The following is a 19,575-nucleotide window of genomic DNA, read 5'->3' on the forward strand; positions in this document are numbered from 1 at the left end:
TGGCCACAAAAGTGGGCATGGTCAAAAACTTTGCCGCTCTGCGCATGCAAAATCTTTTTGTCCCTCTTTTCATTTTTCAAATGTTGAGAGGTATGAAGATGGTAAAGGACCCCTGCTAAACATAGATTATACAGGTATGGGATCGCTTATCCAGAAATCCATTATCCAAAAAGCTCCAAATTACAGGAAGGCCATCTCCCATAGTCCATTTTAAACAAATAACTATAAGTTATAACTATAAAGTTGTTTTTATGGAGAAGGAAAGGTTTGTTTTGCCACCAATAAGGATCTTTGTTGGAACCGAGTACAATAGACTGAGAGAAAATAGAAATCATTTTAAAGGAGAAGGACAGGTAAAATCACTGGGGCTGAACCCAGATAGGTACCCCCAGTGACTGTAATTGCTTACCTTGTACCCCGGGCTGGTGCTCCTGTTAGGAGAAAACCCCACTTACCTGGGCTGTTGTGGTTTTCTAACAGGACCACCAACCCGAGATATAAGGTATAAGCAGTTACGTTAGCCTAACATTTTGGCACCCCAGTGATTTTACCTATACGCGTTAAAATGATTTCCTTTTTCTCTCTAATAATATATCAGTCTATTTGCACTTGATTCCAACAAAGATCCTTATTGGTGGCAAAACAATCCTATTGGGCTTATTTAGTGTTTAAACTAAGGTATGGTGATCCATATAATAAAAAAGGAAAGGTCTATTATGCAGAAAAGCCCAGGTTCAAAGCATTCTGGATAATAGGTCCTGTGCCTGCAGTATAACACGATGAGTAAATGTAAAGGGCTTATCCTGTTGGTAGTTTACAATTTTTAGCTGGTTTTTCTCAAGCAACAAAAAGCAAAACAAATGTGTGAGACCACTGGGCCACTACTAGTTCATTGACAAGACCTCATAAATAGAGAGTGCGATATAGAAAGCTTTGAAAAAAACATCAGAGGTCCTCTGCTAATAGTTCTATTTCATCCAGGAAAAAATCCAGGTCTCTTTTAGTTACTGCAGGATTCACTACAACTTGACGAAAGAAGTTTACTCTGTTTCCATGGGGCTGGTACCCAACCATCATAGAACCTTTCTTCATCATTCTCTCTTTTATTACTGGAGCTACCTAAAATTAATTAGATTTTAATTGGTCTTCATTATATAGTGTAAACTGTAGACATAACAAAAATTTTTGTCTTTTCCTAAAAGAATGATATTACATTAAGTTGTTATAGGTTTTGCAACAATACCTTTCCTAGTCTCTCCCAGTAATCAGGGGAATTCTGCTGGTGTCGAAGGCTAGGTGGCACATACCAGAAACACAGGTTCACAAATTCTGGCTGTAGGAATAGAAATAATGTATGTACTGTATAGCTTTCTCTATATTGATTTGTATAATTATATAAAAAAGCAAAAAAAACGGCCTTTTTTCTCTCTCTAGGGTGCACATTAAACTTGGTTTATCTGAAAGGAAAGTGGTTTGTTGAAAACCAGTGTGTATGTGAAACTAAATGGCCTGAAATAAACCAATTTGTCTGAAAGTAGTTTGTTGGAAGCCTTTGTGTTTAAAACTGGTTTGCTTGAAACCGGTTAATTTGGTATAAACCAGCCAAGACCATTTTTTTTAAGAACCAGGTTCTTTGAAACCATTTTTTTAAACGGGTTTGCTTAAAATAAACCAGTTTGTTTAAAATAAACTGGTTTCTTTAAAACTGTTTTTAATAAAGTGAACTGTTTGAAACCCTGTTTAATAAACATTTGAACAAACCAATTGGTTTCAAACATGCCAGTTTCCAACAAGCGGTTTTCAGATACAATTGTTTCAGATAAGCCAGTGTTTTTTTTCAGTTGACTTGTCTCAAAAGTGGTTTGACACAGTTGTGTTTGAAACTGGGTAAACCAATTTATTTGAAATAAACTACTTTGGCTAAAAATCAAATAAACTGGTTTGTTTGAAACTGGTCTGTTAGGCTACAGAGCGAGTTAGTTGCTCGCGATAAATCAACAGATAGATGACTAACTGCTCTGAAATGCCTTTCAACCAGCAACAATAGGAGTCACTGTTGGAAAGGCCTAGGCATCACGTCGACTTTCTGAAACCACGCAAAATTTCCTTCGGCAGGCAACTGCAATGGGTAGGCCTTCCCATCGGCAGCTCCTATTGTTGCTGGTGGAAAGGCATTTCAGAGCAGTTAGTCTCCCACAGTAGCAGAGATCTATCTAACTAACTCTCTCCGTGCGACAAAAGCCTTGGAAATTAACCGGTTGTTTGAAACTAGTTTGTTTGAAACAAAATCAATTTATTTCAAACCTGTTGATTTAAAATATGGAAGTTTCCAATAATTTGCTTTTCATAGAAACCAGTTTGTTTGAAACCTGTTTGTCAATAACCAATATTTTTGAAACTGGTATGTTTGAAACCAATTGGCTTGTTTTAGACATTTTGTCTGAAAGTGTTTTTTGGTAACCAGTGGGGGCTCATTCATCAACACTCAGCAAATTTGCCTTTGAACAGCAACCCATGAAATGTTTGCATTGTTCTGCCAGCAGCTGGCTGAAAAAGCCAATCACTAATTGGTCACTAGGGGATATTGCCCATGGGCAAATTGTTGATTAAGTGTGTTTGAAACCAGTTGGTTTGGTTAGTTTTAGTTTGAGATAATCTGGTTTGTTTAAAACCAGTCTGAAATAAACCAGTGTGATTGAAACTGCTCTCAACAATCAGGTTTCATACAAGTGAGTTTCAAACAAGTATGTTTCAAAGAAACCAGTTTGTTTGATACAATCCAGTTTGTTTGAAACCGGGTTGTCTAAAACTGGGCTGTCTCAAAGTGGTTTGTTGAAAACCGGTGTGTTTGAAATAAACTGGTTAAGGTGGCCATACACGGGCCGATTCTAGCTGCCGATATTGGTCCCTTAGACCAATTCAGCAGCTTATTGGCCCATGTAGGGGCACTAACGATGGGCCTGCCCGACCGACATCTGGCCTGGAATCGGGCAGGTTAAAAAATTTAGTCAGATCAGGGACCGCATCAGCTCATTGATGCGGTCCCCAAACCGATTGTGCCTATTACCGTTGTTCTAATTCGATCGTTTGGCCCCAGGACCAAACGACCAAATTAGCCTGAATTCGCCTGATATCGCCCATCCATAGGCGGGATATCGGGAGAAGATCCGCTCGCTTGGCAACCTCGCCAAGCGAGCTGATCTTAACGAGTCTGAAACTAGTTTGTTTGAAATAAATTAGTTTGTTTAATGTAAATCATTTTAATTTGAAGACATTTTTTTCAAACATGCCAGTTTCAGACAAACTAGTTTTAGGTAAATCAGTTTGCTTGAACCAAATCAGTTTGCTTAAACCAGTTTGTCTAAAACAGTATTGCAAACTGGTTTGTTTAAAATAAGCCAGTTTTTTTTTTTAAGTAAATCAGTTTTCTTAGAAAAAAATAGTTTGTTTCAACATAGTGGTTTTCAACAGGGTTTCAGACAAACTGCTTGGTTATAAATATGCTGGGTTTCACCAAGCCAGTTTCAATAAACTGTTTTTTAAACAATCTAGTTTGCTTTATCTGAAAGCAGATTGTTACAAACCACCTTGTCTGAAACTGGTTTGTTAGAAATCAACCAGTTTGTATGAAAACATTATGTTTGGAAACACCTTTCGCGAAACGCTGGTGTAAAAGTAAAGTGGTTTCAAACACCCTTATTTCCAATCAAATTGTTTCTAACACACTGGTTTCAGACAAACCATTTCAAACAAACCAACTAGTTTCAACTACAGTTTTCCAACAAACCAGTTTCACACAAACTGCTAAGTTTCAAATATGTACTTAGTCATAGGCAGTTGTGTCCCCGTAGGTTCCAAGACACCCTTTTAAGCACATAGTTACCCCACCACTTGTTAAAAGCATAATTAATTAAAGGGAGACACTACACCTTTCATTCGAAGCATTATATTTATACATTGAGAGGGTTCCATAGCATTTAAACTATAAACAGATATATGTCTATGAAGATTTTCATTCATCCAGGTCATGGTATATCTAGTATAAATAAATTTAAAGCAACTGGACTTGTTTGGTAATCATTGAAGACGTTTCACTACTCATCCGAGCAGCTTCTTCAGTTCAACTGACTGGTATGGGAAGTCCTCAGCATATATACTCTTTACTGTATTAGTGGAAGAGTATATATGCTGAGGACTTCCCATACCAGTCAGTTGAACTGAAGAAGCTGCTCGGATGAGTAGTGAAACATCTTCAATGATTACCAAACAAGTCCAGTTGCTTTAAATTTATTTATACTAGATATAAACAGATATATTATACTATATCAAAATCAACCAACATGTTATAAAAGCCTCCTTCATTTACTGCCCATAAGCCCCACTTTGCTGCATTTGTGAGGTCTGTATGTTTTTAATATGGATATTTGAATAAAAATGTGATTTTTTTTAAACTGAAATTTTGAGTTGAGTTTGGGATATATCTTTGAAATGGTTGTTTGACTTGCCCTTTAATCTGGGGGCTATATCCCATTAACTCTGGCCCTTTCTGACTGGCCATTTATCATTAATAAATTGTGAATTAACTCTCAGAATCAGACCCAGTGTCCCACAAGACAAAGCAGGATCAAATTTTACCATTTATCTTATTGGCTCATAGGCTAGGAGTTTCAGATAGAGTGCTTCATTGCCCATCAAGAAATATCCTCTCCCACAGGCAATGCACTGCATATGCATATGTTGGTCTCAAGTGGGATGGAACATTTCATTTACCTTCAGGTTCAAACAATGTACTTGTATATTTTACATCAGCATGATATTCTGTATGTTTTTCGTCAGTGTCTTTCTTTAAAGGGGGTGACTTATCGGATGGGCAGGGAAGTGTCCACCTTGGGGAGGTGGTTCAGGAGGTGTAGGGGTAATCTTGAGGTTAGTGAGGCAGTTCTAGCCAAGCTGACCAAAGTATTTAGCAGCCATGCCTAGTGTAAATTAGTTTATAGGCAAAGCTTGGTCTACTAAATTTATCCAGAAGGCTCTTTTTGGGGGGTTTCTACTTCATAGTAAAGCATTTCTTAGCATAGGCTAAATAGTATGGACATCAGAGTTCTCTCTTTGTTCTAGTAGGGGCTAGACCATTTACTTAGTTGAGCAGAGTTAATTGGGGATCAAGGGGGATTGGCAGTTCTAATGTCTGGGCTATAAGATCTGTTACCAATGGGCAAAAGTGTTTTAGTTTGGAACAGGGCCAAAAAAAATTGCTGGTAATCGATAGTACAATTGGGAGATTTTGCGTAGTCTGTGAGGCGTGAGATTTGCTCTGTGCAAAAATTTAAATTGGATCAGATCTATCCTTAGCTGAAACCAAGTTGTTAAACAGTAAATCCAGGGTATCTACCCAAGTCTTTTTAGTTAGCATGGGGGTGTTTCTTTTCCCTTGATTAGCAAGCATGACATTTCCTATACCACCCCACAGGAGTGCCATCAGGGCCTGGTGTCTTTCCTGCAGGAAAGATTTATAGCTTCTAGGACCTCTTCCTCCCTAATAGAATTTTCTAGTTCCAAGCTGTCTGCAGATTCTAGTGAAGGGAAATCTATTGTTTGTTGGTATTCTATTACTTCAGCCTCACCCACTGTGAGCTTGGTTTGGTATAGAGTTGAGTAGTATAGGGTAAAGGCTTTATTTACAAGGTGGGGTTGGGTAACTAAGGATCCATCTGTTAGGCGGAAAGGAGTAGTGAGGGGCTGTACCCCATACTTACTTAATTGTGCTAGGAATTTGCCACATTTAGGTGGATTTTTTTAATAGATCAGTTTGGGCTACTAGTAACTGTGATTTTTGCCATTCAGCCAATGTTTGCGGATTCGGATTAGCAATATAGGTGTTCAGCAAGAGAGACTGCTCTCAGTAGGGAATCAATTACAGAATTCTATTGGGAGTTCAGCTGTTTAATACATGTAATTACCACGTATATAGGCTATGAGGGCATTCCATACTACTGGGGCTGACAAATTCTCATATACTATTTGCTATGGGTTCTTCCAGGTCAGTGTGGTTCACCCAAAATTGGTTTAAGAGCCACACTCTGTCTTTTGCATTTGGGCCCAGCTGTAGTTTAATCAGTATGGGAGAATGGTCAGAAATATTTGTAAGTATCTGGGCTTCTGAGGCAGCTATTTCAGTTTCCATGGTGCCCAATGTTAGGTCAGTTCTGGAAAGAGTTGTATGTGCTGCATTCTACTAGGTTGATGGCACCACATCCCTGTAACGGGATCACCATAAATCAATTATATTAAAGATGTTTGCCCATTTAACTAATGTTGATTCCTGTCTGACTGCTTTAGGTATTTTCTCTGTGTTTCCATTCATAATGTTGTTAAAGTATCCCATCAGTAGAATTGGTACCAGTGGGATAGTCGCTGCTTTCTCTATCAATGTGTATAGGGTTTTAGACAGCTGGGATTTTTAAATGCTGTTACAATGGGTATGGATGTGTAAATAAAAATATGGAATTAGGGTTTCATGTTTAATTTGGACTTTTATTATACAGCTTTTTATGTCTATAAATTCAAAACAATTTGATAGGGTTATTTCAGAACTGTCAAGACCAAATGCTATCACCTAAATTTACAGAGTTAAAAGAGACAAAACAGTACATGGTGCATTAACCTACCTCCATAATTAGACAAAAACCTTCCCTCTTCGTCATCTCTTCCATCAAATATCTAGAAAAAAAATCCAGAGCATTAGAGTTTGATTGTGTTTATTACAGCTAGAAAAAATCCATTGCCGAATACCATCATGATATGCTCCTTCGTAACCTGCAGCAATGTGCCCTCTCAGCTTTTAATGGTGAATGGTGCACAATTGCATGCATGGACACCCTGGCATTACTGGCAGCCTAGATCTAATGGTAATTCTAAAAGCTGCAAATGACTTGCAGCGAGTGAGTTGGACACTTAATTCCAGTATGAATGCCACAACCACTAGAATGCTGTTAATGATATCCACACTACAAAAAACACGAGCCACAACTTACAAGTTACTTACCAAAATGAGTGTTTGCATCTGCATTGGTGCATTTCACTGTATCATTTTGTATACTGAGACACACTGACTACAGTTTTTCAAACTTGTTTTAGAATGTATTTTGCATTCTAAATTAGCCTGATATAGGGAGACAATGCTGTTGGTTACCTCGCCAAATGAGTGGATCTTACTGTGTATGGCCATCTTAAGAATTCATCTACACAGATCTTGCCTAATTAGCTAATGAAATGAAAGAAGCTGGCTTTAGAACATAATGGTGCTGGAAGAAAAACTCCCTAGACATTAGTAGGGTATTTTACCTGGTTTGTTCCAATGCCTTGTCCACTCGCTTTTCCAAACCTTCAGACCCAAGTGCCTTCCACATCAGCCAAAGCTTTAAGCAATCCACCCTTCGACCACACTGGATTGATTTGTCTCCAGTGTCATACTGAAGGTCATAAAATTTGTCCGTTTGGAAGAGATATGTGGCATAAGCTGCATGGCATCGCTGTAATAGTCCCTGAAGGAACAATCGCAGTCAGTTTTACAGCTGTGTGTTTATAGTGATCTTGTTCTACCCTCACATACATGTTAAACATCTGTCTGGCACCACCCATGCCTTCTGCCATTGAATTAAGTAACAATCGCCTGTTGCATTTTACAGGTGGCTTTGTCCACTGCTGCATTAAATTTAATGGCAGGTGGGTGAGGTGGTTACAGGCGTTTCTCCACCAGCAGAGAAAACATCTGGTGTGCCATTAGCCTCAATGACTAAAAATTGTGGTTTGAAAAAGCCTAATATATGGTCCATTGTTATTAAGATGTATCTATGAGCCAGACCTAAAATTATGGTAAAATCATTTCAAACATAGCAACTGAGTCATTGTAACTCAATGTAACTTTCACATCCCCCCACTGCAGTGATTTGTACCCAAGGCCCAATACCTGCTCTCACTCACAACTCAACTCCAACTCGGTCCACACACCTAAACCCAATGCCCACCACTGCCACGCAGTCTACATGGCTGCTTGCTCCCCTTGGCCCCATCTACTCTCTTGCTCCCTCTCTCCCTCTTTGCCTGAGCCCTAACCAACTGCTCCCCAGGCACGTGCCTTGCTTGCCTACTCCTATTTCCACCTTGTTCTGTTCTGAAGTTGGGCTTAATCATAGAGACCAACTCGTTTAGCAAGTTCACCAAACGAGGGATCCTGGCTCTTTGCCCAATAACCAGATCACAACAGAGGTCTTTTTAGATGGTATTGATGGTATTTTCTAACCTGCCCAATTTTTAGATATTATTCAGACAGGCCTCATTTACAGGCCAATATGCTGCCAACCTTTAATCCTTCTGTTGAACTGGGCTGGAGGCAGCAAATTGTTGTTATGTATTTGTAAACCTATTGGTGCATCATTTCAGCACCCAACACAGTGGAAAGGGGTATGTAGAGTACAACAGGAACTCATCATTAAACCATTCATGTCAACAGTTTCCAAGAGCAACAGTACTTACTGTCGTGTCCGGAAGGAGAAAGGCTGAACATTGCAAACCTACACCCAGCATCTTGTGAGGATTCCAAGTGACAGAATTTGCCCTGTAGGAAATAAATAGAGAGGCATTGAATGTCCTGTCATGGTAGCTATGATAACAGCACTCGGTGTTAAAAATCTAAGTTCGGCTCACCCTATGACTCCAGTTACATAGGAGCAGCAGAAACAATAGCTTATCTAAAAGCAGTTCTAATGTGTAGCGCAGGCTCCTTTTGAAAGCTCAGACTCAGGCACAGTGCACTAAGATGGCGCCTACACACCAATATTACAGCTAAAAAATACATTTGTTAGTTAAAGGGCAAAATATTAAATGGTAGAGTGAATTATTTGCTATGTAAACAGTGTAATTTAGAAATAAAAAGTATACCATAAAAATCATGACAGTATCCCTTTAACCTTGAGCCAAAAAGACTATTTCTCAATTGGCTACAATTGTATTGAAGATAAGGTGCAAACTGTCCCAAAATGTTGGCACCATGCTGACATGTTTTGCAATATTCAGTTTTCCAATACTACATACTAAATAACATTCATTCTCAAAGACTGATTGCATTACTTACCTTTCTATGCCATTTAAAAGGTGCCTGTGCTTGTTGGACAAGAGGGCACTGCCACCAAAAGCAGCCTGTTAGGAACACTCTATTAGTAAATGCCAGGAAAATACATGAAGGAGCAGAGTCATTATTGTTATTACATATTGGCTGGCTTGCTCATCACATGCAAAGGGACAGTAACAAAGGGACAGTAAGTAGTGGATTTGGGTTCTTTATGTACGTTATAGAACACTGGTAAATACTTACATCCACATGCAGCCATAATCCATGCTGTTCACATACATCAGCAATTTCTGCTAAAGGATCAAAAGCACCTAGAACAGTTGTGCCGCAAGTTGCGCTGACCAAGAAAGGCACAGAACCCTAGAAATAACAAAAATAGAAATATATATTCCCTCTGTGCCTGGCTGAGTTTGGTTTAGTTATTTAAACATGGCCATGCACGCTGCAAGGTGGTTGGAAGACAGAAAATCTGCTCTATTAACACCTCTTACCATTGCACATGTAAGCATTCTTATTTCCCATGTTATCTGGATGAATGCAGTTAGTCAATATATTCATTATTTATTTGTCTGTGCAAAAGTATCACATTATTGCTGTAAAGTAACACTGCAATAGTGTTTTGTCATATTTCCCCAACTCTTCTGCTTTTTGGTCACCCACCTGCCTACATTTAGGTCCCTCTCTGGATGCCTCTCTGCTGTAGAGTTCCCTGTCTTTTAGATAAATATACACACTAGGCACTTGCACTGGGAGAAAACTGCACTCTGGACTTTGCTCCAGATTTAGTGAGATGCAGGATGCCCTTGCAAGGCCCTATGGGCTTAGGTCCCCTGGTGCTTCTTCCTTGCAGCTCCTGTATGCAGGGCTCTTGATACAGAGACAGGGGTAACTCTTTACCCTTCATTCCAGGAGCACAAAAAGTGCCACATCATTTGATGGGGTTGGATGCATTATTGGGAAACAGTTTTTTTGTTCTTTACAGTAAATGAGCTCTATGGTTTAAGCATTAGGCATATAACAAATGTTTATTATATTGTGCTACAAATTACCGTACCTCCGATCTTGATTTCTGAATTTGGTTCTCTAAATCTTCAGGCAACATTTTCCCTCTGAAAGATTAAAAAAGACATTGACAATTATGGACTTGATTTTCTGACAGATGAAACGAGCATAATATAAAACGAGCATGAAACCCAGTAGAAATATTCCTATAATGCACAGCACAATGTATATTTTACAGTGCAGAGATTATATTCTACAAGGCCTGATGTATTGTACTGGGTAAATACAGAATGTATCACTGATACACAAGCAGCGAGGGGTCACTAAATACAATTATCAACAGTTATAAATGACAGAATTTGCCCTGTAGGAAATGCAGAAAGGCTTTGAAAGTCCTGTTGTGGAATATTAACCTGTTGCTAAGTGCATTATCCAAATTCCTCTATAATAACTCTCTGTTATTCTAGAACAAAACCTTTAGAAGTGCATTGAAGTAGAAATTTGAGAGGCATCCCTGTGGGAAACAAAATGCACAGGAGAATATGAGGTCCCACAGAGTTTCTTCATAGAAGAACCCTCCATAGCATTTCTAGAATGCTTTTTATGTAATCTCACCTGTCATTTGTCTGTACAATGATGATGTTGTCAGTTCCAATGCCCATGAATGCTGCACCCTTTCTGACTGAATAATGGCTCTACAGAATAAACAATGTGCACAGAGTAATATCATTTAGCAACAACTGAAACACAGATATAATGGGGAGGAAGGAGAAGGTCTAGGGGACATGCTGATAGGGGGCTACAAGGTAAGCTTAAAAAGTAGCATATTGTTGGCATTAATTAGAAGCATAATATATATATATATATATACTGCCAATCGAAAGCACTCACGGCTCACAGTAGTTAAAAAAAATCAATGTATTTTATTACTCCACACTCATATCGACACATTTCGGTCCAGTGGGGACCGTTGTCAGTGGACCGAAACGCGTCGATATGAGTGTGGAGTAATAAAACACGTTGATTTTTTTGAACTACTGTGAGCCGTGAGTGCTTTCGATTTGCAGTATATGAATTACATTTGGTGAGCACCCGTTGTGTACCTTGTAAGTGGTGCCGTCGAGGAGTACTATATATATATATATATATATATATATATATATATATATAGTAGAAAGAGTGCCGCACACACAGGGACTTGATACAAAAGAAAAAGTGGTTTTATTGAAAAAATTCCAACGTTTCGAGCACAATCTGTGCTCTCACAGATTGTGCTCGAAACGTTGGAATTTTTTCAATAAAACCACTTTTTCTTTTGTATCAAGTCCCTGTGTGTGCGGCACTCTTTCTACTATATTTTTGTTTTTTGAGCTGCACCAAGGGCATTTGGACTTGTATAGGGTGTGCTCCTCCCTGTATACTATATATATATATATATATATATATATATACTCAGAGGAAAATCGGCACTCACCATTTCACGAGCACTCGCCGGGTGCTGATCAAAAAGTAAACAATAGAATTGTAAAAAGCACTCACAGCATATAAAAGTAAAACAAAAGTTTGTTTGTTTATTAGCTCATCGCATCAACGCGTTTCGATCCTAATAGGATCCTGATGACGATCCTATTAGGATCGAAACGCGTTGATGCGATGAGCTAATAAACAAACAAACTTTTGTTTTACTTTTATATGCTGTGAGTGCTTTTTACAATTCTATTATATATATATATATATATATATATATAATATAATATAATATAATATCACTGACATTTTACAGGTTAAATATATTTATATTTTGTTTTCCTTTTACATTTCCCCAATCCAAAGTATCTGTGGAATCGTTACTGGCTGTGCTTTTTACCTTGCTTCAATTGCCATTGATGACCTAGTAGTACCATGGGAAACTCCTTCCATGACTGCTATATGGAATACAATAACTTTCTTCTTAATTACTTGCTCTAAGTAATTGGTAATGCAATAAGGAATAGGCATTCTCTGTTCGAAATACGTGGCCTTCAGGAGCCAAGTAGTACAACTTTAGCCTTGTACACCTCAAGCACAATAACCATATGCACATCTGATGTACTCCAGAACCAGTCCAACACAAGATGATGTAACAACGTTGCATTCCATTTTGAGCTTTATTCATAACCCCCTGCACTGCCTTATTGGACAGGTTTCCTATCTGCGCTGAGTGACCACACATTGCGGGTGAATTTGTTAGCTTTTAGCAAACCAGTCCTATGTAGCCATTCTTTCCCACCCTCTTCTCACCTCTTGTGTTGTGAATATAGTCATCCTTGGCAGGGAACTCAATCCTTTCTCTTTAGCATGTGGGAAGCGCTGAAATCGGGCCACATTTATAGCATACATGTTGGAAATAGAGCCTCCTACAGATGTAGATATACTGCTTAGATTCAGAAAGTAATGAAAATCTGCACCAAAACCATATACATTGTGCTTCATTCACACATATTGCTACTATGGCTTAGACACAGTGTCGGACTGATCAGGATACCAGGAAAACTCCCAGTGGGCCCAGGGGTCAGTGGGCCCTCCTGCTCCTGACCATTTGGCCTACTTCATGGTCATTCCCTATTTCTGAATGGGTACAAAGAGGAGAAATAGACGGAAGGATATAAGCTAGCATGTAAATAAGAGAGACTTGGAGAATAAAGCTATTGAGTGAGGAAAGGAGAAAAAACAGTTTGGAGAGTGGGCCCATGGTCTAAGGTTTTCTTGTGGGCCCCTGGGGTCCCAATCCGACACTGCTTAGACACGCTGATGTCAAGTTTGAGGCTAAGCATTACGAAACACAGTGAAATATTATTTTTATGGTGTTTTTACTGGTGCAAAATAACAGCAGCTAGTGGTGCCTATGTGCACTGCTCCTGGGATAAATAGAATACCTGGGCAGAAAATCCCATCTCCAGCCGTCCAGCCAACATAATGCCTCAGAGTTCTGAGAACTTCTTCTTCCATTAAAACAAAAACTGGAGCAACCTCATAGGTATATCTAGAAGGGCACATACGCACGTGTTAATCTAAATATTCATGTTACCCAGTTTTACTTTCAACTTACATTACCAACACTTACCAGCAATTATGAGTATATTTGAAAGGGTCATAAACCCAAAAAGAAAATTAAAGTAACTTGCCTGAAGTATTTTTTTTGCAATTTATTTGCAACAAAAAATAAAAATTCAAAATGTCTTACAAAACTTGGCTTTCAGCACAGCAGCTATAAGTGATCCAGAATCAATTGAAAATGCAGGTGGCACATCCAATCAGTGGACAATTGCATGGTGCTCGCTTGGTCCCTGGTGAGCTTAGAGCTGTACTGCCAAGCATGTCATTTGATCCCCCATCAGTTATATGCGGGGCAGGGGGATGCAGTTTGCCACTGGTAGTAAGTTTGCAGTGCTCAGCGGTGGCATCCAGAAAAGATACAGGTGGGGAGACAGTGACCCCATACTCTCACTCACTTACTTCAGGAGAAGCACTTGTATACATTACTACTTACTGACTAGTGTTCAAGGTCTCGCTCAGAATGCGACCAGTCAGCGCATGTCGGTCTAATCCAGAAAACAGCTGGTTGAAGAAGCGTGGATGCCCTTAGGATAAAGGATACAGTTGATCTATACACAGGAAAGCAGGGAAAATGGTAGAAAGACATTTGCCATACATTTATTGTTGATCTGCAGATACATGAATATATATGGAATAGCACCTGTCTTGACACTAAACCTGACAATGTCTCTGCAGTAGCCCAGCAATGCTTGCTGAGATTCGCCGTGTCTCTGTAGTTTTAAGTTCAGGATTTCATGAAGTTGCTCTGGTTCCATCCACTCACACACCTAGAAAAATTCCAAAACAAAGTTAAATCACTCCCTACCCTACCCTTAGCAGCCCAGATACTCAGCCTTGTTCCCCACTTAAAGCCTGTAATGATTCTGCCTGCCAATATGGCAGCACTGTTGAGTACTGATGCTTCACATTGCAAGTAAGTGGAGGACAGGCTGTAATGGGTAAGGGACTGGGGTGAGTGGATCATATTCTACTATATGGAATCGGCCCATCTGTGGACACTTTGAGAAAGTGTATCTTTCAGTTATTTTCCTCTAATGAAGCAGTATATAACTCTTTGGCCACTCCTTATTTATAGCTCCATCCTTACTGTCTGGCAAAGTGTCTTGACAAAAGTGCATTATATTTTCTAAGTCGGCTGAATGTCACCCTCATTAAAACACAATCTTTTTTAAAGCTCATTTCAAACAGGCACAGTATTGCGGATCTTCTGCCCCATATTAAATATCTGCTACAAGGTGCAGAGTGTGCTAGAGACCCAAAGGCAGCTCTTCCTACACCTACTGCCGCTCTGTCACTCACACGTCTTAATGATGTGCAAGTTAGGGGAAAGGTAGGGGGCACCTACTTGACTCCCAAGCCTGACTTTATGAAAACAGCTCTGCCCAATGCAGATAGCACTGTATTCAAGGCAGTGACGGCAGGGTAGGGTGCATGGTGGCTTGCTCATGCTTTTTACACTTTAAACCCTCTCCCGCTGTTTGTAAATGATCCCTACTGTTTCTTCTTTTTCAGTAAAAAATCGAATTTTTTAAGATCCCTCCAGTAGGAAGTAGGGATGCACTGAATCCACTATTTTGGTATTCGGCTGAACCCTGAATCCTTCATGAAAGAATTGGCTGAATACTGAACCGAAACTGAATTCTAATTGCATACTGTATCCAGCATGCAGTGAAAAATATTCAACTTCAGATTGGGTTTGGCCAGGACCATGGATTTGGCCGAATCTGAATCCTTCCGAAAAAGCCAGAATCTTTCCTTATCCTAAACTGAATCCTGGATTCGGTGCATCCCTAGCAGAAAGCTACAGTTCCTATGGGACGGGGGTGAATAAGTTGTTCCTCCCAGCACAAGGAGCTCTCTCTAATGATCTACTGCCTCTCCTCCCTTACTATTTTACTTCTGCACAGTGCTTGCCCTTACAGCTGAAACCCTGAACTAAATAAAGACTCATGTTTCTCAGGTACATAGGGCAGTGGGCAGTTAACAGTGTCAGTGCGTAAACTGCAGCACCAGAGGGGTCCCTCACACACCCTCAGCAATGGAGCCTGCCCTCACCTTGTGGCTCCTGTCTGTCCCCTTTTGCACTGCATCCTGCATTAAAATAACAAGAGCTTCTTTCAAGAATTCATCTCCTGAGTTCTCCGTTTTTGTTGCGGACAGTTCATCATCCATTAGGGTTTTTAGTTTGCGACCTGAATATAATAATTTAAACACACAGAGAGATGTACATTTGTATATATCTAAAAATAAGACATTAGTACTACACTTTAGTACTACACTACACCAAAATATGTAAAAAAATTTTAAGTGCCTAACACTCCAGGGCTGTGGTGCAACTGAAAGCTACTTGGCCCCCCTAAACATTAGCAATAAGACATTTTTATTAAAGCTTCTTATCAGTAAGTGACCCACCAAGTCCCCTATACTTCCTGGTCCCCCTATCAGTTACAGGGTCTGCTTTCTTAATAGTTACTGCACTGACCACTTCCACTGTCCACTACAGGGTGATATATACAGCGCCATAAATCTATTTCAGCAGAGGTACTGTGCTGGAAAATGTGCAGCTATGATGGCCATAAAGCTTTGAGGCTTTGTGGGTTCTTATGGGAGTATAATAGAGAAAATCAGTACCCCCCAATATGTACTTATGAGGAGATGGCAAAGACAACAATAATGCATCTGCATTATTAAATATTTAAATATCTAATTTAAAATTAGTTTTTATGAAATAGAGTCCTCACCGTTAACAGAGAGCAGAACAGAATTGTTATTTTTAAGTAAAAGGGTAATATACAAGGACAAGGCGGGAAGTAAGTAGTAAAAAAATGTAGAGGAAGAGGCGGAAAGTTGTGCTGACAGCTTTCATGACAACAAAATTAAGGCAGTTTTGTAATGAGCCTGACTAATACAAAGAATAATCAATAACTTGTATAATTAGGCTGTATAAAGGCGGTAAGGAAGATTAGAATTTACCTGTCAATGAAAGGAGTCAAATCCACAGAAACAAGAACACATAAGTGACCGGGAAAAGAGCAAAGTGCAAGTGGATTGTGCTGTGGAACAGCCCCGCCGGGGATTAGCTCATATATGGAAATATACAACTAGCTCTGCACATGTCATTCCTGGGCAAGTAGCTGTGCTTATAGGTCTGTCACACACGGCGCATACTTTATGTACTTTGTGACTTGCAGGTTACATATTTTCTTAATAATAATAAACTAGATTATCTGCCCTTCATGGAACAAACATTAGTATCTCAGGAAAGGCTGCCCAGCACAGGGCTTGCAAAGCAGAAAGGCTGAATATCACTGTATGGTATTTAGTTTCATGTTGGTGATTCTTTAAACCAGTGCTCTTGATGTTTAGGTCTTGACAAGATTACAAATACATTAAAAAATATGAAAAAAACTGGTTTTAGTGCCACTGGACAAGTTGTTATCTTCAGTGGTGTTTTTCAGCCAGTAAAGAATGCCTAAATGTTGCCATGCTGCGAGAACTAGCATTAATTCCATTAACAGGTGGATTTTGGCCAAAAAACATGTATTTGAGCATTTCTGGCAGGAATCTGCTTGCCACTGCCCAGGGTGGCACAAATTTAGGGGCCAATGCATTTACATTACCCATGTTCCTCTATGAGGGGGCGGCCATATTTGTCCAGCAGGAATCCGTCAGCATTAGAAGCTATAACTGACAGGTTGGGAAGGGACAGTCCGGTTGACAAAACAGTCAGGTTTAGGAACTTCAAGTAACAATTACATACAAAATCAACATGACCAATAGGGAACTTTTAGTGTCAGTATCACTTTAACCACGATTTAGTTAGGAAATTTCCAGAGGCAAAACTAAGGCTAAATGGTTGGGGATTACAGTTAATCCTTATGGACTGGGTATTCAGAGAAAATGTTTACATTCTGGCCTGTCAAGTTCAATGAGGCCTGAAGTTTACCAATCCTGCTTTACTTTATTCCCAGGAACTACGTAACCAAGTTTACTACCTAGGTTCTGAGATTCAGCCAGAAACCTACACATTAGAAATAAGTGAATGTTCCTTTAAGGCAATTATAGTCATCACAGAAAAGAAACTTACCCAAGAAAGTAAATCTGATGTGTTTAATATGGCGGGCACTGAGCTAATCACAATCAGCTGAACAACCACATAACCAGAACATATAAGCTCCATTCTGCCACCAAGAGGTCTCTATGAATTATAGCATCACGGAAAGGGAGGGATACTTGTACTTGGCTTATTTCTAAGGGGATTATTGTCTTCTTCCTGATGTCAGAACTTGTGGATCCCAAGTTTTAGTGCCTGGTTCTCTAGCTACTCTCACAGGAGAGCTGATTCCTAGAACAGTACAGAGATAAGTGAAGCAGATCCCCTTCTGTGCCTGATTTACACACATAGTGCAAAAAAAGGGTCTTATCGATTGTAAGATGTTACATCTCCAATGCTGAAGGAGATAGATAAACCTATGCTGATGCAACAGATACAATAAACAGTGAATACTGAACTCCCTATTGTAAAATATAAGGATATCATACATCACTAAGAAGTTCTACAACCATATAAAGGTGCGCGGCCAATGGCGACTTCTGATATCCCAAGCACAATTTCTCGATGGGTACGCACTCAAAACACGGGTGAAGGTGGTTAAGAAATAATTTTATTCACAATAATCCTAACGCGTTTCGTGTCTTTCAAAGCGTAGTCAGACTACGCGTTGAAAGTCACGTGTCAGGATTATTGTGAATAAAATTATTTCTTAACCACTTTCACCCGTGTTTTGAGTGCGTACCCATCGAGAAATTGTGGTCAAGACTGCTGGGTCTCCCCTTGCTACAGGTCTGGGGCGCTGCACCTGTACCACTGTATCAGTGGGGTGATTGTCCATGAAAAACTGTGATTCACGTGATATTTTATATTTTTGAAGAAATAGTTGTGAAAAATTTTCCCTGAGTGAAGGGTCTGGGGCAAGGCACCTGGACCAACTCTGTGAAGCGGTGAAGCGAAAGTTAATTAAGACTGGCTGTTCTAAATTTTAAATTAGGCTTAATGTGCTGGGTGGCTTAGAGCAGATTTTGGCATTATTGTATTTGACTTCTGATATCTTACAATATTTATTATAATACAAGTTCCTGTGAGTCATGTGATGGAAATTACATAACTGGGCAACGATAATCGCTGATGACATCACTAAGCACTGTTTATAAGGAGATCATTTACAGGATATTCACTGCTCTAAGGTATTGTGTGTTTACTAACCCTGAAATTGGGCCTTGGGAAAGAGTTGTAAGAAAGGCAGCTGGCTCTGAACCCTAAATTCCTTCATTAAAAAACAAACAGGTCAAAAACAATCCACCACAGGTATTTCAAAAACCAGGAGCAGATCCAAATCACACCAATGATGTGGGCCACCCAAAGCCTCTGAAACATCTGAAGCCAAAATAACTGTCACCTCCCTCACCCATTCATGAGGGGTGTAGGAGGCCACATAGACCACTGCACAGCACTTGCACCCAGATATGGTGTATTCAGGTAAAGAGAAAACTTGCTTTCAATTGGAGGGTGGGGTTGGACTTTAAAAGCTTTGGGAGCCTTCACAGGGCAATACCTAGTGAATGTTGACATGGAGTCATAGAGGGAAACAGTTTTTAGGTGGAGGTTCCCTTTAAAGGAACAGTTCAGTGTAAAAATGAAACTGGGTAAAATAGAAATACTGGGCAAAATAAAAAAGTTTTCAATATATTTAGCTAGACAGTGAGTTCTGGCTATTATGTTAGACATCTGCCCACGCCAGCCTTTTTAGATTACATTTTTGCCTAACTAACTAATATTAGAAATATTTTTTATTTTGCGCAGTCTGTCCACTTTACCCAGTTTCATTTCTACACTGAACTGTTCCTTTAAAATGTTAAACCATAAAGGAATCAGATTGCCAGGAAGAATGTTATCTCCAGTGAGGCTGAACTGGTGGCTGTCTGCTGGAGTTTTTATTTTTCCTTTCTTTGTGCTCTGATAAACTTCAGTCACACTTTACTGCTGAGCTGCAAATTGGAGTGATATCACCCCCCCTCTCTTTACCCCCAGCAGCCGATCAGCAGAACAATGGAAAGGGAGCAAGATAGCAGCTCTCAGTAGGTATCAGAATCGCACTCAATAGTAAGAAATCCAAGTCCGGCTTGGGACTCCTCCAGTTACATGGGAGTATGAGAAACAATAGGTTACCTGAAAGCAGTTCTAATGTGTAGCGCTGGCTCCTTCTGAATGAATTGTTTACTATGTAAACAGTTTAGAAATAAAAAGGAAAAATCATGACAGTATCCCTTTAATGAGAGGGATCATAAGG

General features: G+C 39.6%; 1 protein-coding gene across 1 annotated transcript; it reads right to left on the reverse strand.

The window, feature by feature from the left end:
* Positions 1–216: 216 nt before the first annotated feature.
* On the reverse strand, positions 217–16,302 carry csad (cysteine sulfinic acid decarboxylase). Its single transcript, XM_018091722.2, has 15 exons — positions 16,202–16,302; positions 15,284–15,420; positions 13,869–13,995; positions 13,662–13,752; positions 13,048–13,154; positions 12,413–12,528; positions 10,748–10,827; positions 10,185–10,239; positions 9,374–9,490; positions 9,134–9,198; positions 8,536–8,617; positions 7,345–7,544; positions 6,669–6,720; positions 1,244–1,333; positions 217–1,119 (listed from the first exon to the last, which is right to left on the reverse strand). Exons 2-15 carry the CDS (start codon positions 15,398–15,400, stop codon positions 946–948), a joined length of 1,473 nt encoding a protein of 490 aa, XP_017947211.1. The 5' UTR covers positions 15,401–15,420; positions 16,202–16,302; the 3' UTR covers positions 217–945.
* Between the last annotated feature and the right edge of the window lie 3,273 nt (positions 16,303–19,575).

The sequence above is a fragment of the Xenopus tropicalis genome, chromosome 2, assembly GCF_000004195.4.
Source record: "Xenopus tropicalis strain Nigerian chromosome 2, UCB_Xtro_10.0, whole genome shotgun sequence".
Lineage (NCBI taxonomy): Eukaryota > Metazoa > Chordata > Amphibia > Anura > Pipidae > Xenopus > Xenopus tropicalis.